At 35.7% G+C, this 27962-nt stretch overlaps 2 protein-coding genes across 3 annotated transcripts in view; one reads left to right on the top strand and one right to left on the bottom strand.

The window, feature by feature from the left end:
- The window catches only part of LOC131803928 (uncharacterized protein DDB_G0280205-like), a 30348-nt gene extending 25028 nt beyond the window's left edge, over nucleotides 1–5320 (top strand). The window contains exon 2 of one of the 2 annotated variants that reach the window (XR_009342833.1): nucleotides 3940–4044. Coding sequence is in view for 1 of the 2 variants with exons in the window: in XM_059125873.1 (XP_058981856.1) it covers nucleotides 3940–5183 (1244 nt within the window). In the remaining variant the exon portion in view is untranslated. Of the gene's footprint in view, nucleotides 1–3939 lie in introns of both variants that reach the window. The other variant, XM_059125873.1, reaches the window with a different exon arrangement.
- A 3360-nt stretch (nucleotides 5321–8680) lies between these two features.
- On the bottom strand, nucleotides 8681–12829 carry LOC131803552 (endocuticle structural glycoprotein SgAbd-2-like). Its single transcript, XM_059124902.1, has 2 exons — nucleotides 12644–12829; nucleotides 8681–9724 (listed from the first exon to the last, which is right to left on the bottom strand). The coding sequence occupies exons 1-2, from the start codon at nucleotides 12653–12655 to the stop codon at nucleotides 9149–9151; spliced, it is 588 nt and encodes a 195-aa protein (XP_058980885.1). The 5' UTR covers nucleotides 12656–12829; the 3' UTR covers nucleotides 8681–9148.
- Nucleotides 12830–27962: the final 15133 nt, after the last annotated feature.

Genomic DNA, 27962 nt, shown 5'->3' with positions numbered 1-27962 from the left:
GGGCCATAATTGCGACCTGTGAAGTGATTACAAATTAACATGGGCAGACGGACAGACGGACGGTCGGACATACATAGCTAGATCGTCTCAGCTCGGCGAGATAGGAAGATCCATACATACTTTCCTATGTGGGAAACCAATATTTCGAGGTGTTACATAATTTTTGGCCCAATAAAACTTATAATACCCCCAACACATAGTGTTGTAGGGTATAAACAGTAAGGAAAGTTAAAAGTCGAGCGGGCCCATAACGTTGGTCCCGCTGCATATGCATATTTAGTAGAGCTTCCGTAAAAAAATAATTTATTTCCACATTTGGCTTTAGAGCAGTTGTAGTTTGCTATAGAGTGCATGATATCAAAAGATATATATATCGGAGCCGAGTTGCACAAACTGGAAACGTACGTCCGAAATTTACCCCATTTGGGCTGATTTTAGCCATTATTTGCACAACATACAACATGAAATCGGATTAATATTATAATATTAATTAATAATATAAATATTATCTCCGATATATCCGAATCTTTGTCATTCTCAACAAAATTTGGCAAAGGTATTCCCGAGCTTTATAAGATATCTGGTGCCAAATATCATTGTTGTCGAATGCATATTACGGATGTGAGGGACTTAAAAACACCACATCGGGTGACACATGTATATGGGAGCTATAGCTATATCTGAACCGATTTCTTCGAATTTAATGTACTTGCAACTAGTCTGAATTCGGTCGGATGTTCCAAAATTCAGGTAATTTGGACTGATATTGGCCATTTGGTGCACATTTAACCCGAAATCGGTTGAGGATATATGTATATGTGAGCTATATTCAAATCTGACAAAATTGGATACACTTATTTCAGAGCTGTATCTGATATCCGGTACCAAATATCATTCTTCTGGAGTGCATATTGAGCATGTGAGGGACTTAAAACCCAAAATCGGATGAATGGTATATATGGGAGCTATAGCTGTATCTAAACCGATTTTCTCCAAATTTTTTTTACATACTTCTAGACTGAACTCGGTGGGATGTACCAAAATTTGTCATTTGGACTTATATTAGCCATTAGGTGCGCAATTTACCCGAAATAGGTAGAACATATGGGAGCTATATCTAAATCTGATCCGATTATCACCAATTTCAATAGGGTTCGTTCTTGTTTGCAAAATTTCATCTCAATCGGATAATATATGCGACCTGCATTTTGTTCACAAGAATACATACATAAATCGTCTCAAAAAGCGATTCCATGAAGATCCTCAAAAGTAACTAAGGGTCTATCTCGCTTCTTTCTTCCTGTTACAAACAAATGCACAGGACATAATACCCTTACCACTATGTGTTGTAGGTTATAAATAATTTACTGCACAGAAAGAGATAGGACAATCCAACTTTGCAATCCTAATATTTACATCAGTGTTAAGTCAGGTGTGAAAGTTGAAAATATCGGTCTCCTCCATCAAGTACCTCTCCCACAAAGGGAAAAATTGTGAATATTCATGACGCTCATACAACGCGAAGTTAACATCCGATTCCATTCAAGCTTGACACATCTCAATATTTCTATCAACACGAGATCTGTTATTAAGATGGTAGAGATCGGACCATTCCTTCTGGTACCTCCCCCACAAAGGGTCAATGTTTTGAATAACCAAAACGATTTTCAAATCCGAAATAAGCATACGGTTCTCTTAATATTTCACACATCTCATTATTTATACTAACACAAGATCTGCTGTGAATGTGAATGATATATATTGGTTCACTGCTTTTGGTACCTCCCGCACAAAGTGTCAAAGTTTTGAATAATTATAACTCTTTAAAAATGTGATTTAAGAGCCCGATTGTCTTCAAATTACACATATCCCAATATTTTTGTTAACCCAAAGCCTGGTGTGAAGATGGAATGTATCGGTCCACTCCCTCAAGTACCTCCCCCATAAGGGGTTAGAAAAATTAAAATCCGATTTCATTCAGACTTGGCTCAATATTTCTAACAACACTATAATAACAGATATAGTGTTGTTAGAAATATTGTAAGATGGTAGAGATCAGAACATTTCTGGTACCTCCCCCACATTGGGCTCAAGATTTAAAAAGCCACACGCTTAAAAAAAGCGAAATAAGCATCCAACTCTCTTCAAATTTCACACATACAGACATTTTAGCTAACACAAGATCTGTTGTGAAGATTATATATATCTGCGAACCCCTTCTGGTACCTCAGCCACAAAGGCTCACAATTTTCAATACTTTAATCTAAATATGGCATTTATGATTTCGCATAAAATTTGATTAAATGTTTGATTTTCTTGTAATTTTGCCCATACCAATATTTGTATCTGTATTAGATGAAGTATGGAAATAGAATACTTCGATCGACTATATCTGGAACCATACGCACATTTTAAGATTTTCAAAAAATTATCACATATCCCATTTAAAGATAATAACAAAACTCGCAAGTCGTAACATTTATATCGGAACCTACTCCATAGAGGGTCAACAATTTGAAGTCAAAATATGTTTAAATATTCGAGCATTGGCTGAGGGTATACTTCTGTCGGCAAAACCGACTGATACTTTTTATACCCTATACCATAGTAATACACATTTTAGACCTTGATCAGCATAAAATTCTATGTCGATTTGGCGATGTCCGCCTATCCGTCTGTCCGTCTGTGTGAAGTAGATTGATAAACTCAAATGTATGTCTGCAGGACTTTTGGTATTGAAAATGGGCCACGTATGTCCACGTTTTGGTATAGCCCCCATATAACGGTACCTCCCCATATTCGTTATTTTGATGAATTTAGCGAATTTATTCACCGGAATTGTTTCAAATTTTGGTATTTGATGTTCGTAATGGATGCTACAGCCTATAAAAGGAGATTGTATAACGGTACCTCCCGATATTCGGTATTTTGATGATTTTAGGGACATTATTCACCGGAATTGTTTCAAATTTGGTATTTGAAGTTCGTAATGGATAATACAGCCTAATACAGGAGATTGTCTGTGCAGGTCCATGCCTTCGTATAGCCCCCATGTAACGGTACGGATATTCGGTATTTTGATTTTATCGACATTATAACCGACTTTTTCTAAGTTTCGTTTAAATATTTTAATGTCTTATGACAAATTTTACCTATGCAGGTTTATGTCGTCGTGTAAAATACCATTCGGTATTTTTAAGACTGTAACAGAATTTTTAACGGATTTTATTGTTTTTGAGAATTGCTAAATTCGTTCCAAATGGTGGAGGGTATTCAAAGTTCGACCCGGCCGAACTTACAGCTTTTTTACTTGTTTAACTTGTCACTTTTCTAACTTGTTTAGGTGGAACTTTGGGGATAAGTGATTTCGAAAATTGACTCTGTCGGTCTAGGTTTTGATATTTTCTTCTTATAACGATATGCTTCAATTTTGGTGTTTTGATAAAGTCCGTTAACAATTCTAAATAATCCGAAGCAGTTTGAAATGTTGTGTTCTCTGTTTTGTTTTTCGCTGAGATGGTTCTAAAATGCACACATGCTTAAAATTTTTGTTCCACACACTGAGAAACTGAAGAATTTAATTATAGCCAAAACCGGGAAAAGATGTTGCTGTAATTTTAAATGCATATCGTAGTTAGTTTTATTAACAAATTTTGAATCTTACAGTGGTTTCTTATAGTTAAAAAATGTCTTTGTTAGTTGTGAAAAAGTTTATTTATTTTGTATATGGGACTATAATGGTTCAAAATTACTCCCATGCGTATTGATCCAAGGCTGCAGTTTGTGTTTACAGAGGTATTTTTAAATAAAAATGTCTTTTTTTCGTTGTAATATTGTTCATTTATTCTAAAATCGTTTTAAAAATTTATATTTAAATTTTTATATGTTTTTTTTTTTTATTAAAACAACTAAATTTATTACATTTTGTTTTCTTTCTAGGTGGCTTTATTGACAACAAACAACCGAAACCCATAAAATTTGAGAATGATTCATTTGAAAAGTCGCTATCGTCTTCTTTGGAACAAAAGCCTTCCAAAGAATCCACAGAGAATGTAGAACAAAAGCTTAGATCTTCTACCAAAAATCTTAAAAAACAAGGTCGTCAAAAAATACGCACCAATTTGTCAAGCTCAACGGCAACGGCAACACCGTCATCTACAACAATGGCCACAACAACGTCGACATTTCCAGCCAACCATCAATTTTCCTCGGAGAACACAGAACAAAGTGTGACAATCCCAATCGATGGTAAAGAAGTCGACGGAAATGTGCCACCAGTGGAGGTGGTTAGACAGAGTAATGACACCATAGAAATAAAGTACAATCATAAACAAAGCTCGAGGCATTCCATTGAGGTGACACCAGATGAGCAGTACAATAAGCATCGACAGCAGCAACAGCAGCATCATCATAATCATCGTCCTACCCATGATGATGAAGATGCAAGTAATGATGATGATGATGAGGGTGTTGGAAAAAATGGAGATTATGATGACATAGAGGTGGAGACAAGACAAGCACCCACAGCGAACTCTGCACCTCAGTTACAGGAGGATGAAGATATCAGTGTAATACGCATGAATTGGCCAACGGATTTTATGGATACACCCCTGTCTTCGGTTATATCAACGGAACGGCCACCAGAAGAGAATGACTCGGATCTTACGGTAGAACAAAGCACCGAGAGTCATTCTGCAGAATTACCCTTAACATTGACCGCATTAAATATACCACCCTCGTTGTGGCCCAAATTACCGGGCAATATTACAAAGTTGGGTTCCCCCTATGCAACCGAGAACTCTCTCGAAGAACCAGCGATTTGTGTACCTATAACTGTGCGGGAATTCAATATGATGAACTCCAATGAGGTTGTCAACATTGAAAGGGTATTTTGCTTTCCCATGCCCAGCGGTATAAACCTGGGCAAGGAGATGTACATTGCAAGACCTGTCACCAGAAGCACCACCACCACTACCACACGAAGCAGCAGCATAAATCGTCAACACTACAGCAACAGTGTCAATCCAGTGATCCGAGCCAGTGTTCAAAATTATGAAGAATATTTCGATTCACATTCGGCGAATTCATCAACAAATCTACAAAGTCAATTAAATTTATGTTGTTATTGTATTTTAGTTTTATTTTTAAGATTATTTATTATTACTATTATTAAATGTGAATAGCAGTTATTCCCCTCATCCACATCATTTCGAAACTGTATTTATTTATTGATTTTGGAAAGCTCATTTTCATTGTATATTTAAAACTCAGGTTAAAAACAAAAACAAAACAACACACAGTTATGCTGCAATAAAAGAAAACAAGAGATACAAAGATGTGACATTCGGTGTCAAAAAGAGATGAATTTATATTTTCCCTTGTCCTGAAATTCTGAAGGGACACTTGACCCATCAACTACCCAAAAAGTACTTTCCAATAAATTTAGTGGTGCACAGAATAATAAGTCAGTTATCCTAATGATAAAATTACTTGGAACGATATTGTTCTTTAAACATCTGACAGCTCGGAATTATTAAATGTGGAACTATAAATTTAAACGAGTAACAAAAAGAAAAAAATAGGGCTACGAAAATTTGGCAGGGCATTCGCAGCGAATATACATTCATATTAAGAATTTGTGTGAAGTAAATCATATAAGCTATGATCGTTATTGAGTACTTATTTCAGCTTAAGATTGGTTTAAGTCTGAGTATCGAAATGTGAGTTTTACTCTCCACTCGATCGAGCGGAATACTCCATAGACTCTAAATTTATATCCTTAGCTATGTGGCTACGACCAAAACGTAACTCATCGAAATAACGGGTTTAGACCCTAGGTCTCTTTGAACCAAATTCGTTTCAGGACATTTGGTGTCCTGGAAATTGAACTTGAGTCTACTGTTGGAGCATAGGATTTGGTTATGCAGTAATTTTTGGAAAATCGTAATTATGTATACAAAATGGTACTAAATTTGGTAAAAATTGGATTGGGTGATCCTATAGAGGTGATGTCCTGAAATTTGAAATTATTTTTGGAAATAAGTACTTCAACAGTACAAAAGTAATAAATGGTACAAAACTAAGTATTGTTGTACGGATAGAGTTAGAATTTTGGTGTTGGGGTTAGAATTGACGTGTCGATTTACGAAAAGTGCCAGATGGTACTAAAATTTAAATTATTGGTGTGTAGGGTTGAGAATGAATAAAAAGTACCAAATAACATTAAATTTGGTACCATTTATACCATTTATGTACCATTTATAGGAGCAATAAACTTACAAGAATTCTCATTTTTGTTTCTCAGTTTTCTGTGAAAACAACATAATATGTTTCAAATGGTTTCAATATTTCCAAATTCGCTAACGAAGTAGCGGGCATGTGCTATCTATCTGGTACTTCATGCTCAATTCAACATTTTCCGTAAATTATCTCATATGAAGTGGGGCAAGTGAATGATATAGTCGAAATCTGGGATGTTGTCATATTTATATGAGACTTAGGTCAGATATTAAATGGACAATATTGGCCCACTTCTTCGAAACCTCTTCCATTAAGGGTCAACAATTTGAATAATCATTACAATACTTTTTAACTTGTTCTATACCACTCGAGTAGTATACCAATCGAGTATGCTTTACTCTTTATATTCAGTGGAATCTAATAGGGATCATGATTTTAGTTAAATTTTTCAATGGAATTGTCTAAAAATCCGTAGATCAGTAGAGCTAAAGTAGAGCTAAAAAGAAAATCGTGTACCAGCGTTTGGAAAGATTACATTGCAAAGTAACCGAAATATATCAACATCAATGTTAGGACTAAGATTCCTCGAAATCCGTGTATTTCGGGTATATACAGGGTGAGATGAAAAAACTGCAACCAACTTCAGACTGCTGTCATTTCTAAGCCACTCGTCGGACAGCTGCTAAGATTATACCAGTGACAGCTCATTATATTGTTTACACGCGTACAAAAGCATTTTGGTGAGAATTTTCCAGAAAAAAACTTATTCGTGAAGGAAATTGTAGCGTAATAGTGTGATGTTTTTAAATTTGGCTGAAAACACACAAGTGGCTCTCGTTAGAGCACTCCAGCATGAATAAATCTTTTGTGTCTCGTACCATCGCTCGTTACCGTGATACTGGTAGCGTAGCCCGACGTCAAGAAAGTGGACGGAAGAAAACAGCAACATCAGCAGAAATGGTTCGAAAAGTAAAGAAGCGACTTGATCGAAACCCGCGTCGCAGTGGCCGAAAAATGACTCGTGAGCTGAACATATCGCAATATTCCATTCGGCAAATATTGATGAATGAGCTCGGGGTAATACCATTGAAAATCCACAAAATGCAAGAACTTACACCGCAACAGAAAGAAAAAGAAAAAAAGACTCAAAAGAGCTAAAGAGTTGCTTTGCTTGGCCGAAAGTGGGGAACTGTCGAATTTGGTTTTCTCCGATGAGAAAACATTCGTTGTCCGGCAGTTTGTAAACAAACAAAATTATCGTGTTTACTAGCCAAAGAGGTCAGCTGAAAATGTGCACCTTCGGTTGGCCACCAGAACTCAAGCGCTGGTCATGGTGATGGTGTGGGCCACCACAACCGATGGTCGTCGATCGACCGTGGCGTCAGAATAAATGCCTAATATTATCGCGAAAATATTCTGGAGGGTGTATTAATGCCTTAGGCACGCAAACATTTTGGCCGCAGACCTTGGACATTCCAACTGGACTCAGCACGCGCCACCCAAGAATGGTTACAAAATGAGGTTCCTCGCTTCATTTCCAGCGCACCATAGCCATCAAAATCTGCGGATACCAATTCGTAGGACTATTATGTCTGGAGTATTTTGGGGAGCAAGGTTGGCACTAAAAAATACCAAAGTGTCAATCAACTCAACCAAGCGTTTCGCCGGGAATGGGCCAAAATACCGCAGAGCAACATTCGGGCAGCGTGTAACGATTTCATTGGCCGTTTGAAGGCCATAATTCGTGCCATAGGTGAACAATTCGAACAATCTAAACTTATTCAAAAATTTGATGCTATTTCCGACATTTTTTGCTTCCATTCAATAAAATTAAAAAAAATGTAAAAATTATGGCGTTTGACTTTGTTGCAGTTTTTTAATTTCAGCTATATCTGAACTGATTTTCACCACATATCGTGTGGTCTGATTTCTTTAATCCTGTAATTTTTTGAACTTTTCTCAAAATACCATAAACAGTTGTATGTTAAAGGTAATGCTTTCAGTTGCAAACACCTGACCTACAATCATGATACTTTGTTGGGATGTGTTCGACTAATTATGATTTCAAAACTACAATTTGGAAAACGTGATGAGATTTTGAAATGTTTTCGTTGAACAAATTCTTATCCAATGAGAACTCCATTTGCTAAACGTTGAATGAAAATATAAACTTTTATACATATGGGATTATCTCGGAAGTCGGGGATTTTATTCTCCTATACTAGACTTGCTAAATGTATAATTTTCATTTTGCTATACCAACGGTGCATAATTGAGCTGTAAAATTTTCCGGGAATTATTTCAAGCATCATTACCGGGCTAAATTTTCCAACTGTTGTGTTTCCTGTTTCCGTAATCAATTAAAAAGTAATCTTCATTTTTAGTTTTTTTCTTCATTTATTTTATTCGAGTATTTTCTTTTTTAATTATTTCAAATTATTTGTACATTAATTACTGTTGTTGTTGTTATTGTTGAAATAAAAATAAAATAGTGTCTCATTGTTAAAAAAAAAATGTTTGTTGGATGGTTAGTCAGTTGTTAGGATGGAAATTTTCGAGAAATGGAAAAATAAATATTTTCACACACGCACACACAATTCGCAAGCAACGTCGATTGCCAAGGTGAACAAAAGACAATTTCAAATTGAATGCCGAAACAATGAAGAATGAAATATAAACAGATGTCAAAGATAATTAGAGCCACATGCTTACAACACCGAACTTAAAACAAATCACAGTCTTAGTTTTTATTTTTCGTTTGAATGGAATGGAGGGTTAATTAATTTGCAAAATTTGTGTTGTTGATGTTTGTGTTTCAGTTAAAATTGGTAGTCTAGAGGTTATAAATAGGGCGGGGGTTAATGTTAATATATGTGTCATGACATTAAGAGCGTACTGATCTCCCATTTTAAGGATTCTCCAAGGGACCCACATATTGGCCGTTTTGATTGGCCAAACGTACATTCTCTAATTTCTTGGCAAATTCGGGATCACTTTTGGCTCTCTGCTCCAAACGTTCTTGTTGCTGTTTAATGCCGGCATAGATTTGATCTAAGCCTTTTTGAATCTCCTCGGGAATGGCCGGAGGTGTGGGTATATGATCGCCGGTGGCACGGAATCCACGTTCATCGGCTGTGTACTGGACATTGATGGTTTCACCTTCGGGTGACTGGTAGGAATACTGGCCGTGTTGTACCAAAACGCCATTGGGATTATTTTCCGAGAAATCCTTTAGGAATCCAGTCTCTTCGTGTATTATATTATTGCCGGTTTCATACTCGGTCTTGTAGCTGCCATCTTCGCTTTGTTCTTTGTTGTATTTCAGGATTGGAATCCAGGTGGAGGTTTCACGTCGGGGATCCGGCTTCTCATCCAGTGGAATATTATTTGCATTCGGATGTGGTTGATGATTGTTGATATTTCGATGCTGAGGTATGGCTGTGCAGGAAATAAGCATTAAGCTCAGGCACAACAAGGTCGATAGCTGCAATGAGATGGAGGGAAAATAAATTATTATTTTTTTTTATTATAAATTAGCAGCTGTTGTAGGGTGAGGAATGTTTTGAATTTGAAAATATAAATAATACAAACGTTTATATAGACGAAACCACATCTGATTCACTGAGTTCATGTAAATATGTCATTTGGGTAAAACATTTAAATGACGATCTCTACAGAATCACATTCTGAGTCGATTTATGCATGTCCATTACCGAGACCGAAAATAGCACGCCGGTCGTACGGCCAATAAGGAAATACTACTTTGATGTAGTGCAATATTCGAATTATATCTGAGAAGCATTCCTTTGAAGGGGACATGATAGTTATTAATGGATAAATAAATAACTTTAAAATAACGGCTATTTTTTGATCAGTTATTGTAAAAGTAGGTTTTCAACCAGGAGATTATGAAAGTAGAGCTAGAAAAGAAGACACTTGTAGCAAAGTAACCTGAATAGAGGGGGTAAATTCCCCCCTCTTCTACACTTTTAGAAATTTTCGGATTAAAGATTCCGCGAAATTCGTGCCTTCTGGGTTTATAGTGTCTTGGACAATATTGTAGATAAAAATACGAAGAATATTTTATTAGCCAATTAAAATCCTCGAACGAGTCAGCAAAGGGTTCTTTTTGTTCCTTTTTTTAAATATGGTTGAAAACTTCCTACAAAATTATATGTCATCGAATTCTACTATAGGTTTTAAAAGACGTCACAAGCCAAAGTCTTATTTAAACGCCAGGAATTCATATATATTAAAAAGGCATTTTAGAGTTTGAGTTTGTGCAAAAAGCCCCAACAAAGCATAATTTTAGAAGGATGATGACAAAGGCAAAAATATATTTCATCAAACTTTACTATAAGTCACCAAAGAAAATAGATCTATATTTGCACTGTTTTATAATATATTTGCATAAAAGTTCACCAAAAAAAAAAAAACAGGTAAAAAAGCTGTAAGATCGGCCGGGCCATTTGGAATGAATTTGGCAATTCTCAAAAACAATAAAATCCGTTAAAAATTATATAAATTATACGAAGACGTGGATCTTCTGAAGTATCCTTTTCGAACTTCAAATAACAAATTTGACACAGTTCCGGTGAAAAATGTCGCTAAAATCATCAAAATACCGAATATCGGGAGGTATTATTATATGGAGGCTATACGAAGAAGTGGACCAACACAGACAATTTTCTGTCTTAGGCTGTAGTATCCATTACGAACTTTAAATACGAAATTTGAAACAATTTCTGTGAATATTGTCTCTGAGATAATCAAAATACCGAATATCGGGAGGTACCGTTGTATGAGGCCTATACGAAGATGTGGATCTGCACATACAATTTTCTGTCATAGGCTAAAGTATCCACTATGAACGTCAAATACCAACTGTTAAAGAATTCCGGTTAATAATGTCGCTAAAATCAACAAAGTACCAAATATCGGGAGGTACAGTTATATGGGGGCTATACGAAGACGTAAACCTGCACAGACAATTTTCTGTCTTAGGCTGAAGTATCCATTTCGAACATGAAATAACAAATTTGACACACTTCCGGTGAAAAATGTCGCTAAAATCATCAAAATACCGAATATCGGGAGGTACCATTATATGGAGGCTATACGAAGACGTGGACCAGCAAAGACAATTTTCTGTCTTAGGCTGTAGTATCCATTTCGAACTTCAAATATCAAGTTTGAAACAATTCCGATGAATATTGTCGCAAAAATCATCAAAATACCGAATATGGGGAGGTATTGTTATATGGGGGCTTTACCAAAACGTGGACCTACATGGTCAATACCAAAAGTCTTGCAGACATAATATACATTTGAGTAAAATAGTATCAATCTACTTCAATTCGGTCGGAAGCTAGAGTGATTTCCACAGACGAACTAACATCGTTAAATCGACATAGAAATTTATGAAATGGTTTAAAGTAAAGAAGCGACTTGATAGAAACCAGCGTCGCAGTTGCCGAAAAATATCTCGTGAGCTGAACATATAGCAATATTCCATTCGGCAAATATTGAAAAAATGAGCTCGGGGTAAAGTGTAAGAAGAACAAAAAGTGTAAGAACTTACACCGCAACGGAAAGAAAATGGACTCAAAAGAGCTAAAGACTTGCTTCGCTTGGCCGAAAGTGGTGAACTGCCGAATTTGGTTTTCCCCGATGAGAAACCATTCGTTGTGCGGCAGTTTGAAAACAAACAAAATGATCGTGTTTACTTGCCAAAGAGGTCAGCTGAAAATGTACAGCCACCAGAACTCAAGCGCCGGCCAAACATAAAGAAATCACACTATCACTCGTGAATTTCATCACGAATAACTTTTTTCTGGAAAATTCTCACCAAAATGCTTTTGTACGCCGACAGCTGTCGGACAAGTGGCTTAGAAATGACAGCAGCCTGAAGTTGAAGTTGTAATGGCTAATATCAGCCCAAATGGAGTGAATTTCGGGACGTACGTTTCCATTTTGTGGAACTCGAATATTATCGCGAAAATATTCTGGAGGGTGTATTAAAGCCGTGGGCAGCGTGTTACGGTTTCATTGGCCGTTTGAAGCCCATAATTCGTGCCAAAGCTGACCAATTCGAACAAATCTAACCAACATTTTTTGCTTTCATTCAATAAAATTAAAAAAATTTAAAATTTATAGCGTTTGACTTTTTTGCAGTTCCACTACTCAATTTTATAACCAAATAACTTATCCTGTCTTTTGACAGGATTAATCCATCACAATACCACAGTAGAAATATATTCACAATTGTTTGGGCAAAAATAGTAATTATTTCCAATTTGAATAGTTTTCAAAATAGAGTGTTTGTTACGCTTTGCCATTGTCGCAGTCATATTAATTTTTTTTTGATTTTCTCCAACAGGATAATACCCATCTGATTACTTACAACGAGTTTCATTTTTGTTTTAAGTCTTTTAATTTAATTTTTATTTTCTAACCCAATCTCCACTATTTATTGTGGCAGTAATTTGTAAATCTTCTGATTTTTTTAAAGAAATACACTTTAATGTCACTTCACTTTTTGTTTGAATTTTCTCAGTTGTACGTTTTGGATGCGTTGCGGTTTTCGAGGAGTGAAAGCAAAATTTTAAAAAATACTGTTCGCCAACAGGCCCTATTTAAGCTATTTATAGTGGCATGACTGCGCCTGCTTGTGAGCCAACCGAAAAATTGTGTGCGGCTCACAGTTACCACAACTCAATAGCGGCGACGGATGCCACCGAACCTACCACACAACGCCTGTGTAGACGTTGGCGTAACCATCGGCATCGATTTGTATGCGCCAGCATTAGGCGAATGCAGTTGTGAGTGCGATTTAATAATAGAGGTGGCCAACAATGATTACATTAGATCCGAATTCGAATAGTGGAGGAAATTAGGAAATTCTTCAAAGGAAAATTTAAACTAAAGTCGTCGATTTTTTACAAAACTGTTCTGAGTTAAAAACAGGATTTATATTTAAATTCTCGCATGAACCATCAATTTTGTAATCAAATTGGGTAATTGTCCAATTATTTCTAATGAGCCGTTACGGCTTTAAATAAGAATTATAAGGAATTGTAAGTAGGTTTCCAGATCTTTATCTTACATATCGGATGGACTAACCATAAACTTATTTCTCTCATTATCTCGTACTGAAATTTTTCCTTTGACTTTTTCCAAAATCTTGTTCATTTGGTCACTCCCAAAACTGCCGTTATGCCAAAATAAAGTTCAGTTTTGGCGCACTTTTGTATGAGAGATCCGTTTTCATGCCTCAGTGTCTGAGTGGTGGTTGCCGGTTCACACATATAAGAATATTCACCACTTTTGTTTTTGAGCAGCATGTCTGTCGACAGCAGTTTTATGCTGCTGATTTTCCTCTTCTCCGTCGCGAATGCTGTTGCGGTGATTGTTAATTTTTGTTGTTGTTGCTTAAATGATGTATTGATATTTAGGAGCGAAACAACTACAGATCTCGTATAAGGTGCATCGATGGAAAATGTAAATATTTTTTTAGATGAGTATTTTATTTGAGAAAACTGTATTAAAAATATATTTAAAATCTATTCTTTAAATAATTAAAATTATTAGTTATTATTATTAAATAAAAACTAGTAAAAAAGCAGCTAAGTTCGGCCGGGCCGAACTTTTAATACCCTCCACCATTTTGAAGGAACATAAAAGTTTCAAAAATTCCGAAAACTAAATACAAAAATTTTTGTCATAGGCTGTAGTACCCATTACGAGTTTCAAATACGAAATTCGAAATAATTCCAGTAAGTAATGTCGTTAAAATCATGAAAATACCGGATATCGGGAGGTACCATTATATAGGGGCTATACGAAGACGTTGGCCTGCATACGAAATGTTTTGCCATAGGTTGTAGTATCCATTAGCATCATCCAGTACGAAATTTGAAACGATGAATAAAGTTGCTGAAATCGTCAAAATACCGAATATCGGGAGGTACCGTTATATGGGGGCTATATGAAAACGTGGACAGAAACACAGACGGAAATCGACATAGAATTTTACGCTGATCAAGAATATACATACTTTGTTGGGTTTTACATGAGTATTTTGAGGAGTTACAAACAGAATGACAAAGTTAATATACCCTCCATAGTATGGTGGAGGGTATAAAAATTTAGTGTAAATCCTCTAAAAAGTTTGATAAATGTTTGGGAATGCAGAATTATTTTTCAATAGTTCAAAGCTGTTTTTAATTTCATTTATATCAGCAGGGAATGTAAACAGCAACAAGGCCTGCCCTCTACGACAAGCCAAACGAAAGACTTAAGACACAAACACCATTACTAATACAGTTCAACGGGCCGTGTTAAACTATTATCTGCACAAATCCAACTACAAACCACTCTTAATGCTACGACATGAATCTTTAAATGTCGCGCATCACCATGCCGCTATCCAGTTACAGAAATAAAATACTTTTTGCAAAAAACAAAATCATAGCAAAAAACTTGATTCAATTTCTTGTCTTTTCAATTCAACAAATACCAACCAACATAAGCTACACATAAACATCATATAAACGAGCATGAAAGTACCTGAATAAATAAGCATCTACCCTAGTGGTGGGTAACGATGTTAAACTAAATTTATGCCTTCTCAATACGTTTCGAAAGCAATACAAATACTTGCTGCAATTTCGTGGAATTGACTCCCATTTGTAATGGGAATCAAATATCGCTTCATACCTGTCCAGTCAATGTTCGCAGCCGGTAATAGAGATGAGACATAGTAGTTGCTATATACCTTTATTTCATGTAAACCAATTTTCTAATTGCTTTATAATAGCATACAAAATTGTTGAAGCTCTGATTAAATCCAAGACTATAGCTATAGTGGTCATTACGAAATATTTGTGAGGAATCTATCACTATGATGACAGTCCTTGAGAAGTTAAAATGTTTTCGACGGTACCAATGGAAACCCACAATCGATCTTAACATTTGATTCGATCATATATTCCCATTCATATGACTGTCTCATCGAAAATGTGGACATAGCCACAATATTTCTTTGAACGGAGTTTGTTTAAATACATTTGGGTCAATCTAACAATGGAATTTCCGATTTTGGGGGAAACTAGACGCATAGTAATATTTGTATTAAATAAGATGAACTTCATGGAAAAAAAAATTCTGGTGTTCCCTCCACAGAATTTTTTGTCATAGGCTGTAGTACCCATTAGGACCCTTAAATACGAAATTTAAAACAATTCCGTTGAATAATGTCGCTAATATCATGAAAATACCGAAAATGGTGGTACAGTTTATGTAGGGTATACAAAGATGTGGACCTGCATAGACAATTTACTGTCATACAGGGTGAGATGAAAAACCTGCAACCAACTTCAGACAGCTGTTAAAATTAATCCAGTGATAGCCCACTATATTGTTTACAAGCGTACAAAAGCATTTTGGTGAGAATTTTTCTGAAAAAAAAAATGTATTCATTATGTAATTCAAGCGTGATAGTGTGATTTCTTTATATTTGGCTGGAAAACCACAAGTGGCTATCGTTAGAGCACTCCAGCATTTAAATGTGAATAAATCTTTTGTGTCTCGTACCATCGCTCGTTACCGTGATACTGGTAGCGTAGCCCGACGTCAATGAAGTGGACGGTAGAAAACAGCAGCATCAGCTGAAATGGTTCGAGAAGTAAAGAAGCGACTTGATCGAAACCCGCGTCGCAGTGGCCGAAAAATGGCTCGTGAGCTGAACATATCGCAATATTCCATTCGGAAATTTTTGAAAAAAAGAGCTCGTGGTAAAGCCATTGAAATTCCGCAACAGAAAGAAAATAGACTCAAAAGAGCTAAAAAGTTGCTTCGCTTGGTCGAAAGTGGTGAACTGCCAAAATTGGTTTTCTCCGATGAGACAACATTCGTTGTCCAACAGTTTGTAAACAAACAAAATGATCGTGTTTACTTGACAAAGAGGTCATCTGAAAATATGCACCTTTGATTGGTCACAAGGACTCAATCGCCGGTCATGGCGTGGCCCGCCATAACAGTCGATGGTCGCTCTCCGCTCGTATTAATCGACCATGGCATGAGAATAAATGCTGAATATTATCGCGAAAATATTCTAGAGGGTGTATTAAAGCCTTGGCCGCAGACCTTGGACATTCCAACAGGACACAGCACCATCGCACTCAGCACGTGCCACCCAGGAATGGTTACAAAATGAGGTTCTTCGTTTCATTTCCAGCGCACAATGCCAACCAAAATCTCCGGATACCTATCCGTTGTACTATTGTGTCTGGAGTATTGTAAAAAAGCAAGGTTGACACTATAAAACACCTTAAGCAAACGCTTCGCCGGGAATGGGCCAAAACACCGCAGAGCAACATTCGGGCAGCGTGTGACGGTTTCATTCCGTTTCCATCCTTTTGAAGGTCATAATTTGTGCCAAAAGTGACCAATTCGAACAAATCTAAACTTATTCAAAAATTTGATGCTATTTCCTACATTTTTGCTTTCCTTCAATAAATTTGAAAAAAAAAAAAAAAATGTAAAAATTATTGCTTTTGACTTTGTTGCAGTTTTTTTTTTGTCTTATCCTGCAGGTTGAAGTATATTGAAGGAACGAATAAGTTAATGTACCCTTAATAGTATGGTGGAGGGTATAAAAATAGCCCTCTTTCGACATCTGTATGTATCAAAACTTAATACATCGTACTTAAGTTTTAGACTTTCAAGGTTTTATATATTATTCAAGTTTTTTTTTTTTTTGGAAAGAATAATTGAAAAATGTTTACTCTTTTCACAAAAAATTCTTCAAAATGTTTCATTTTGAATTTCGCCGAGTATGATATTAGTAAAACCATTGCACAATGGACCCATATCCAATTTTTCTGTTTAAAACAAACAAAGTGTTCATATGTAAACCGTAGAAACAAACAGAGACCACAATATCAAATTTAAGCTCCATCCAATACCAGATTTAGTAAGACTTTGTATTTTTCGTTTAATTTTAGTACTCATTTGCAAAACCTTTTCATATCTCAAATCTAGACACCAACACTTAACACAAAATATAATTAAATAATAAATAAAATAATACAATCCCACGGCAGCGGGTTTTACGATACCAGATTGACCTGAAACAACAACATTCCAGTTTCTGCCAGCGGCTGCCAAACCAGTATGTACATGTTTTTAAATATAATTTCACGGTTTCAGCTCTATCTCTTCAGCCAATATCGAATTGAGTTCCATTCAGTACTTTTTGAACTATAGTACACATTTCCAAAACCACCTTAATATGTTAATCCGAGATACCAACAGAGACCTCAATATCAAATTTCAGGATTCCGGCTCTTTCCCTTCACTCAGTACCAAATTTAGTATCATTTAGTACTTTTTGAACAATTATAGCATGTATTTGCAAAACAATTTACATATCTCAAACATAGATTCCAACAGTGATCTAATATGGAATTTCAGGATTTCAGCTCTTTAATTTCCCTCATTACCAAATGTAGTAATTTTCGTACAATTTAGGTACCCATTTCCAAAACCATCTCCATATTTCAGTCTATTCCTTCACACAATACCAAATTCAGTACTATTTAGTACTCTTTCTACAATCATAGTACACATATCCAAAACCCCCTCCATATCTCAATTCCAGATACCAACAAAGACTTCAATATTAAATTTGAGGATTCCAGCCCTATCCCTCAACTCAGTACAAAATTTAGTAGCATTTAGTACTTTTCATACAAACATAGGATATATTTTTTAACCACCGCCAAATCTCAAACACAGATACCATCAATAATTCAAATATAAAAATACAAATGTGGAACTATTTAGTACTTTTCGTGCACTTGTAGTACGCATTTCCAAAACCACCTCTACTAACAATATCAAAATTCCACCGTTATCTGTTCATAATAAATAAAACTGTTCCAAATTTAGTACGTATTTCCAAAACATTCTATATATTCCAATCCTACACTTCAACAGTAATCTTAATTCCAAAACTCAGAATTCCAGCTCTATTGGTTTACCAAAATCCAAATTGTACCAAATTTAGTACGCCTAAGTACAAATTTTAATTTTTTTCTTCCTACGTCATTTAATCCAATAGAGATCTTATTTCCAAATTTCAAGATTCCAACTCTACCGGTTAACAAAAAATTTAAATTTTACCAAATTTAGTATTATTTTCTACACAAATTTCCCAAATATCTCATCCTACATATCATCAATTTCCAAATTTCAGGATTCCAACTCTACTGGTCCCCCAAAACTTAAATTGTACCAAATATAGTACACATTAGTACGAATTTCCAAAACTTCTTATATACCAAAATCCTACGATTCAATAGAAATCTTATCAGCTCACCCAATTCTTGCTCTATCAGCTCACCCAAATCGAAATTGTAACAAAATTTAGTAACATTTAGTACATTTCGTGCACATAAGTACAAATTTCGAAAATTATCTCCATATTTCAATCGATCACTCCGGCAGGAATGTTAATCTCAAATTTCCGAATTCCATCTCAATCCGATCCTTCAAATTCAAATTGTACTAAATTTAGTACCGTATAGTACTTTTCCCATACATTAGTACAAACTTCCAAAAAATGCAATAGTAATCTTATTTCTAAATCTCAGCATTCCAGCTCTTTAGGTTTCCCCAGATCGAAATTGTACCAAATTTAGTACCACGTAGTACTTCTTTTGCACATCAGTACAATAGTTCGAAAACTACCTCCATATCCCAATCCTATACACAATTTAGTACCGTTTGGTACCTTTCATATATATGAGTACACACAAAACTACCTCCGCATATCGACCCTACTCCTCAATCTTGATTCCCATTCCAAATGGTACCAAATGTGGTACATTTTAGTTCTTTTCGCCTACTCGAACGACTGATTCTCGTGCAAAATTTGAAGATTCCACCTTATATCATTTCATCTGGGCGTTGATCAGTCAGTCAGTTATTTCACTACTCTTTCATATATAGAGATTTAGTACCATTAAGTACAAAGACCAATCCAACAATTTAACAGTCATCCCAATTTCAAATTTCAGGATTCCAGCCCTATCCAATCACATAAATCCAAATTGTACAAAATTTAGTGTCATTTAGTACACATAAGTACGAATTCCCACAGCGTATTACATAACCCAATCTTACATTCCCACAGTAATCCCCATTCGAAATTTCTGTATTCAAAATCTACCGCTTTTCCCAACATTTAAATTTGATCAAATTTAATATCATTTAGTACATAAGTACGAATTTCCATATGCGTACCATATTTAGTTCCTTTAGATTTTCCAAAAACGCAGCCTTTTTTGACACATTCGGACCATGAGTGACCTTAACGCAAAATTTCACGATTCTAGTTTCTTGTGTTTCGTCTGGTCGTTGGTGAATCGTTAAGTCAGTCAGTCCGTCCGTCAGTCAATAACTTTACTTTTCTATTAATTTAGATATAGCCTTTGTATTTGCCTGGAATATATTGCACATAGTACTATTCTCTTCGTCATTAGCCACAACAGTGTAGAATTGTTATATAATAAAGATTTTCAGCCTTACTAATATAATTTAATTTAATTTGGTTTCTTAGTGAGTGCGTCTATTAAAGCTCTCTTCCCAACCCCACATAAATGCCGTATTTCTTAAAAATTTAACCGAGATTATCTTTCATATGTCAAAATTGGTTAGCCTTTTTCGTTTAGGTCCGGATTATTTGCGAATAGTAAATACAAATTTTTCTTTTAACACTATTTTACAAATTTTCGCCATCCGATTAATATGACTTCTTACACTGATAACTGTGACATATATAGTTTTTTTGAAAATCTTTTCTCACTCATGTGTCTAAACTTTAAAACTACTTCAGTCCTAAACTTAAAATCCCCAATACAAACCATCTTGGATATCATCATCGACACCATGAGAGTGGGTGAGAGACTGTTTAAGCCAATTGTCGGTGTGGGACATAATTGAAATGCCATCAGTTGTGCCCCCGACATTTTAATTACCGTCGTCGTCGACATCATCATCATCATCATGACTGAAATCGTCATCATCATGTTTATCACTGGATGTTCCCATTAATTTGAAATTTAAGTAGAGTTTTCTGAAGAAATGCAAGTCGTCGTGTAATTGCCATGATTTGCTTTTTTGCTGCTGCCGCAATTACTTTTCAAACAATCAACAGTTGAAGGTAACCGCAATGCTGCTGTCGGTGGTGGATTTGGTGCCGCTGTGGCTAATGCCACTGTCGCTGCCACCGTTGAGGAGGAAACAAGTTAAAAAGGTTAAGAAAATTTCAAATATTTTTTTCTCATTGCGAAAATTACGAAAATAAGCGTGAAAAAAGTAACGAACAGCAAAGATGAAGAGATCAAAAAAGTGATGCTGAATAAAAATGCAAAAAAAAAAAGAAAAAAAAAAATGAATTTTGTATTTTGAGTGAGCGTTGTTGTTTTTCTTTCGTGGTCTGCACATTTTCCATATTAAGAAATCGTTTTGATTATTGAATGTGTGTAAACATTTTTGTAATGTGCACAATTATCATTTATGGGCCATTCCATTCTCAGAATTGAATTGAAATCGAATAAGAAAATGTTATAAACAAACTAGAAGATCGCTAGTTTAACTTTTTTATCCCCAAACAAAAAAACATTATATTCGCCAGAGCCGAACTTCAATACCCTTTTTATATAAAAGTATCTGAATTCAAGCCTGTTTCACTTTAAACTTCATATACCAGCAAGGCCTTTTGCATAATCCAGTTAAATTTACCAAAAAACCATAAAGGTGAGGATGAGGCCGTTATATGGGGCCATACCAAAACGGGAACCTCTATGGACAATTTTATATTTCCAGGATTGTTATCTATCAAATCTTCTTAAATGCCAAATTTAAAATTGGGTAAAAGTGACTAGGATTATCAAAATACCGAATATCGGTGGGTATCGTTATATGTGCGCTATAGGAAAACGCGGAACAAAATATTCAATGTCCTGCCACCGGGATAGAACCCACTTTAACCTGTAAATATCAATTTTTATCAAAATATCGAATATCGGGAGGTACCGTTATATGGGGGCTATACCAAAACGTGGACCTATATATACAATGTTTCGCTATACGAGCTAGAACCCATTTTGAACCACAAATACCAATTTTTATACAAATCCGTGGGAAAATGTTGCAAAAATTAGCAAAATACCGAATATCGGGAGGTACCGTTATATGGGGTATATACCAAAACGTAGAGCTATACTTAAAATTTTCCGCCACACGAGCTAGAACCTATTATGACCTACAAATACCAATTTTTAGACAAATCCGTGGTAAAATGTGGCGAAAATCGTCAAAATACCGAATATCGGGAGGTACCTTTATATGGTGGCTATACCAAATCGTGGACCGATATATTTTAAATACCAACCATCGTAGACACAATAAAAATTGTTCTGCCAAATTTTGAAGGTCTACGTCAAATAATGTGGGATGTATCGTGATTTCAACAGATAGACAGACAGAGAGACAGTCGGTTAAATCGACTTAGAATTTTATGCTCATTATGAATATACAGGGTGATATAAAAAAATTGCAACAAAATCAAACGCCATAATTCTTACTTTTTATACCCTACAACACTATGTGTTGGGGGTATTATAAGTTTGATTGGGCCAGAATTTATGTAACACCTCGAAATATTAGTTTCCCATATAGGAAAGTATATATGGATCTTCCTAGCTCGCCGAGCTGAGTCGATCTAGCTATGTATGTCCGTCCGTCTGTCTGTCCGTCTGTCCGTCTGTCCATGTTAATTTGTAATCACTCTACAAGTCGCAATTATGGCCCGATCTTCACGAAATTTAGAATGGAGGTGGGTCTGGGGTCAGAATAGAACCCTATTTCATTTGGAGATGATCGCCAAATGTTTAGGGGTTGAAATGGACCAAATACTGAAAAAATGTCGGATTTTGCAGTAGCTATACAGGTCGCCATCATAGACCAATCGACGCGGAATTTCGCATGTAGCTAGAGTTTAGGGCGGGGAAGAAGCCTACCAATTTGGGTGGTCATCGGATAATATTTAGCGGGTAAAACAGACCATATCTTTTGTGTTGAAAAAATTCAAAATTTTTCATTAAACCGCGAATATTTTAAATCCCGGCGAAATCACAAAGCCATGACAAGGTTACTTCTGATCTTTACATTGATGTTAACATCCAACAAAACGGATATATAGCAAAATATGTGCGATATATATGTTTATCCAAGAAGATATGCTTGAAAAATCTCTTATATGTCGAGAACGGCTGAACTGATTTCCACAGTTCTCATCAATTAAAAATGGCCTCTTGGCAGGAAAGAAAAAACGACTAAAAAATCTCATAAAAATATCTCTCTAAAGATGAAAATATTGATTTTGTAATATTTTCTCATATTTTTTCAATTTTGTCATATTTTTGGCATATTTTCATTTTGAATTAAACATTTGGTAATATTTCTACAGCTAACAAAACTAAGTAGTTAGGATATCCGGATATCATATACAGATCGCATTTATGGCCCGATCCTTACGAAATTTTGCATGGGTATAAGATGAGGGTCAGAATAGAAGCCTACTCTTTTTGGAGATGTTCGCAATATATTCAGGGGTTGAAATGGACCAAAAACCTACAAAATTGTCAGCAGGTCGTAATTATCGCCCGATCCTCACGCACATTTGAATGGGGGTTACCAGACATTGCAAAAGCCAAGCAGTTTTGGATGGCCATCCAAAAATATTCAATGTGCGAAATAGTTTGCCAACTTTTGTAGACAAAATACGAAAATGTCCATTCCAGCGACTCTTTGGAGAATTCACAAATACAGAAAAAGACTCACTTCCGACTATTTCGTTAACGCTGATTTCGTGGAAGAATATAGTCAAATGTCTGCATCTCATATAGATGCGTTTCAGTCAAAAACCAATAATAAATGTTAATCTTTTGCCACTTTTGAGAGATTATAGGTCTTTGGGAAATATTGGTTCCAGATCTAGGAAGACCATTTACGTGCAACATCTACCAATAAATTGGAAATGTGCAAATTAGTTTAAGTTGCTATTATTCGAAAATTAGAGAACGAAACCTGATGGTTTTCTTTTATAATTTGTCACAATATCTTGTGGAATTCTTTCGAGTATCTCGCCTACATAAACAGTATCGTTTATTATAGTGTTGTAGGGTATTCAACGGTCGGCCCCGCTCGACTGTAGCCTTTGCTTACTTGTTTATTTTAAATTTTATTGAACGAAAGCAAAAAATGTAGGAAATAGCATAATTTTTTAGAATAAGTTTAGATTTGTTCGAATTGGTCATCTTTGGCACGAATTATGGCCTTCAAACGGCCAAATTAACCGTCACACGCTGCCCGAATGTTGTTCTGCGGTATTTTGGTCCATTACCGGCGAAGCGCTTGCTTGAGGTGATCGACACTTTGGTATTTTTTAAGGGCCAACCTTGCTTTCCAAAATACTCCGGATACAATAGTCCAACGGATTGGTATCCGAAGATTTTTGTGGCGCTGGAAATGAAGCGAGGAACCTCATTTTGTAACCATTCTTTGATGGCGCGTGCTGAGTGCGATGGTGCTGTGTCCTGTTGGAATGTCCAAGGTCTGCGGCCAAAGTGTTTGCCTGCCCAAGGCTTTAATACACCCTCTAGAATATTTTCGCGATAATATTCAGCATTTATTCTCATGCCATGGTCGATTAATACGAGCGGAGAGCGACCATCGACTGTTATGGCGGGCCACGCCATGACCGGCGATTGAGTCCTGGTGACCAATCAAAGGTGCATATTTTCAGATGACCTCTTTGTCAAGTAAACACGATCATTTTGTTTGTTTACAAACTGTTGGACAACGAATGTTTTCTCATCGAAAAAACCCAAATTCGCAGTTTACCACTTTCGGCCAAGCGAAGCAACTGTTTAGCTCTTTTGAGTCGATTTTCTTTCTGTTGCGGTGTAAGTTCTTGCACTTTTTGGAATTTCAATGGCTTTACCTGAGTTCATTTTTCAGTATTTGCTGAATGGAGTATTGCTATATGTTCAGCTCACGAGCCATTTTCGGTCACTGCGACGCGGGCTTCAAGTCGATTCAAGTTGCTTTTTATAACCTACACCACAAGGTGGTCAGGGTATTATGTCTTTGTGCATTTGTTTGTAAGAAGCAGAAGGAAACGAGATAGACCCATAGTTCCTTTTGATGATCTGCATAGAATCACATTCTAAGTCGATTTATGCACGTCCGTCCTTTCGTCTGTCCGTCCGTCCGTCTGTCCATGTATTTTTGTAAACAAAGTACAGGTCGCATTTATTGCCCGATCCAGATGAAATTTTGCAAAGATCTTTTGTTTGGTCCAAGGACGAACCCTATTGAAATCGGAGATAATCGGTCAACATTTAGATATAGCTCCCATATATATCTTCGTCGGATTTGCCTTTTATTGTGCACCAAACGTGTAATATTAGCCCGAATTCTATGGAATTTTGCATATACACCTAAATTAGGCCTGAAAATATGTATGCCAAATTTTATCGAAATCGGTTCAGATATAGCTATAGCTCCCATATATATTGTTCATCCGATTTGTTACTTTTTGTCCACCGCCGCCGTAATATGCACTATGCAACAACAATATTTAGGGAAATATATCAAATACAGCTCAGAAATACCTTTGCTAAATTTTATCGAGATCGGTTCAGATTTGGATATAGCTCCCATATATATCTTCATCCGATTTCAAATTAATTGTGCACCAAATGGGCAATACAATTCCGAATTTAAAAGATACAAATGCTTCGGCATATTTAGTCCTTTGAACTTTAAATTATAATTATAATCATAGCGTATATGATGGAATTCTCCCATAAAAACTTTTAATTGTTATGTGGAACTCTACTTAATTAGCAAAGTGGTGTAGGGTATCATAAAGTCGGCCCCGCCCGACTTTAAGACTTTCTTTACTGGTTTACTTTTCGAACCATTTCTGCTGATGTTGCTGTTTTCTTCCGTCCACTTCATTGACGTCGGGCTACGCTACCAGTATCACGGTAACGAGCGATGGTACGAGATACAAAAGTTTTATTCACATTTAAATGCTGGAGTGCTCTAACGATAGCCACTAGTGGTTTTCCAGCCAAATATAAAGAAATCACACTATCACGCTTGAATTCCATCATGAATAACTTTTTTTCAAGACAATTCTCACCAAAATGCTTTTGTACTCTTGTAAACAATATAATGAGCTGTCACTGGAATAATTTTGACAGCTGTTGGACGAGTGGCTTAGAGATGACGGCAGTCAGAAATTGCTTGCAGTATTTTCATCTCACCCTTTATATACCTTGTGGGGTCTACGATGAATATTTAGGGATATTACAAACGGAATGAAATGAAGTTAATATACCTTCCTTTCCAAGGTGGAGGGTATAATTAAAAGGATGTTGGAATTATAGACAAGTTGTACTCTAGAACAGTGCTAGCCAACCTCTACGAATAAAAAGGCCTTGATTGCGTATGTTTCACAGACATGAACATCGGAAGAATAACTCTTCCACTTTCAGTAAACATTGTGTGCAAGGCGTGGTGAATTGCTGGAGGAAGACTTTTCTGAACTTATTTCTTAACATATGATGGGATGTTAAAATAAGGGCTTCATATGCGGTTTAATAAGAAATCATTGATTCCAAAATGCACATGATGAACCCATTACATTGTAATGATTTTATTGCGGAGAAGATTTATTTTTCTTCAGAAATGTAGTGGGTGGATCTGAAACTTATTAATCACTTTTTCAGTGCAAAGACTCATATACGAAATGTCTTTAATATTTTTTTGAGTATTTTGTAAAAAAATGTGAAAAAAAAACAAACCTAACAATAAACAAATGCTGTGCAAAAAGTTGAATAACCGCTTAGCCGGCTAATGTTTTTGTTGATGTTGTTGTTTTCCTTTTTTTCGAGTGTATCGTTTTGCTGTCTTTTGTCTGTTGTTGGCTGTTTACAAATTTCGGTTTGCCATCCTGGCCGTTGCTATTAGCCGATTCATTTTTGTTAGTCATCTCAAATGTTGGGTAGGTATTTTGTGGCGGAGCCCAAGCGCAAACAACAATTGTCGTGTCGTGTTGATGCAATTTGACTCTTTTTTTTAAGTTTTGTTGCTGCAATTTTTTTTTCGTTTGTTGTTTTCATCTTTGCTCTAAAACCAGTTTGGCTACAATTCGAACGAAAATTTTGTTTGTGGCATCTTCCGCACCCACTACAAATCTAGTTCAATTATGTTATTTCGGAAAAAAATATGACAACGGTGGGGGAGTGGGACGAGCATGGGCTCGCCACAACATTGTAGATATTTGGCAAAAAGTCATTTCATTTATTTGCCATGATTTTGTTATTTGCCCAACAAGCCTAAACATTAAAGAAAAAAAAAAAAAACAAAAAATGTTGAATTTCGAAATTCAAAACCTTTACACCGAAGACATAAAATCCGATAAGGTAATTGTTAAGTTTATCGTTTAACGGTGGCAGCAGACATATTTCATATTTTTGAAGCGAGTTTTTTCTTCTTTATGTCATTTTTGTGTAGACAAAATGATTTTGAAGTATTGTGTAGATATTGATGAATTTCTTGTGCTACTAGCAAGTGACTGCAATTTTATTTGCGAAAAAGCATAAAAACGGCTAATATTTTTGTCCGTGCACAATTTGGTTAGGTGTCTTGAATAGGTATTCCACAAATGTCTATCCATTGTAGTACATTTTAAAGTACTTCAGTATTACCTTTCTGATATTTCTAATTAGGTGACATAATTTATTGAAAGCATACAGGGATGAGGGAAGGAATATTCAATATCGACCCAGCTTTCAGTACCTGACTTAGACTCTGAATCAAATAGGAAGGAATATAAAATCATTGTTAAAATTCCAAGTAAGAATTTGGTCAGTAAATTCGTGGATGAATAAACGAGAGCATTGTCAAAATCCACGAAAAAAAATCTATGTGAGAACATAGGGAACAGTCTTAATATTTTTCTTCATTTTCTTGGAAGCGGCGAATAGTCAGATTTTCAGAATAGCAAAATAATGGGAAAAGAGACTGTCCCAGAAATTCTTCGTCAAATCATGTTGAACATAAACAAGGTCTGTCGATCCTGGAAATTAGATAAATATATACCGGGCTATGCAGAAGAGGAAGATAAATTTTAACTGGAGCTATCATAAATAACATCAACCATCAAAATATTGACTTAATCTATGAGTTTTTTTTTTCGGAATAAGGCTTTATCATATAAATTACCAACTTTTTATGTGAATACTTAGACTCATCCAAGAAAACTTATTTTTGCAAAAAAAAAAATCCGTTCAAAAAGTGCTGCTAAAATCATTAAAATACCTAATATAGGGAGTAACTGTTATATTGGAGCTTATAAGACGACATGGACCTGTATAAGCAATTTTAGTCATAGGAGAAGAAACAAATAAGAAACTGGATACACTTATGGTGGATTATGTCGCTAAAATCATCAAAATTCCGAATATAGGGAGGTATCGACATATGGGGGCTATACTAACTCCTGTAGGCCTACTCTGTAACATTTGTAAAAAAACAAAAGAAACAAATGAAGTTATAATACAATGACTAAAGTTGTT

Source organism: Musca domestica, unplaced genomic scaffold (genome assembly GCF_030504385.1).
Source record: "Musca domestica strain aabys unplaced genomic scaffold, Musca_domestica.polishedcontigs.V.1.1 10, whole genome shotgun sequence".
NCBI classification, from domain to species: domain Eukaryota; kingdom Metazoa; phylum Arthropoda; class Insecta; order Diptera; family Muscidae; genus Musca; species Musca domestica.
Note: the sequence above shows the minus strand (reverse complement) of the source record. Positions and strands in the feature narration are given on the sequence as shown.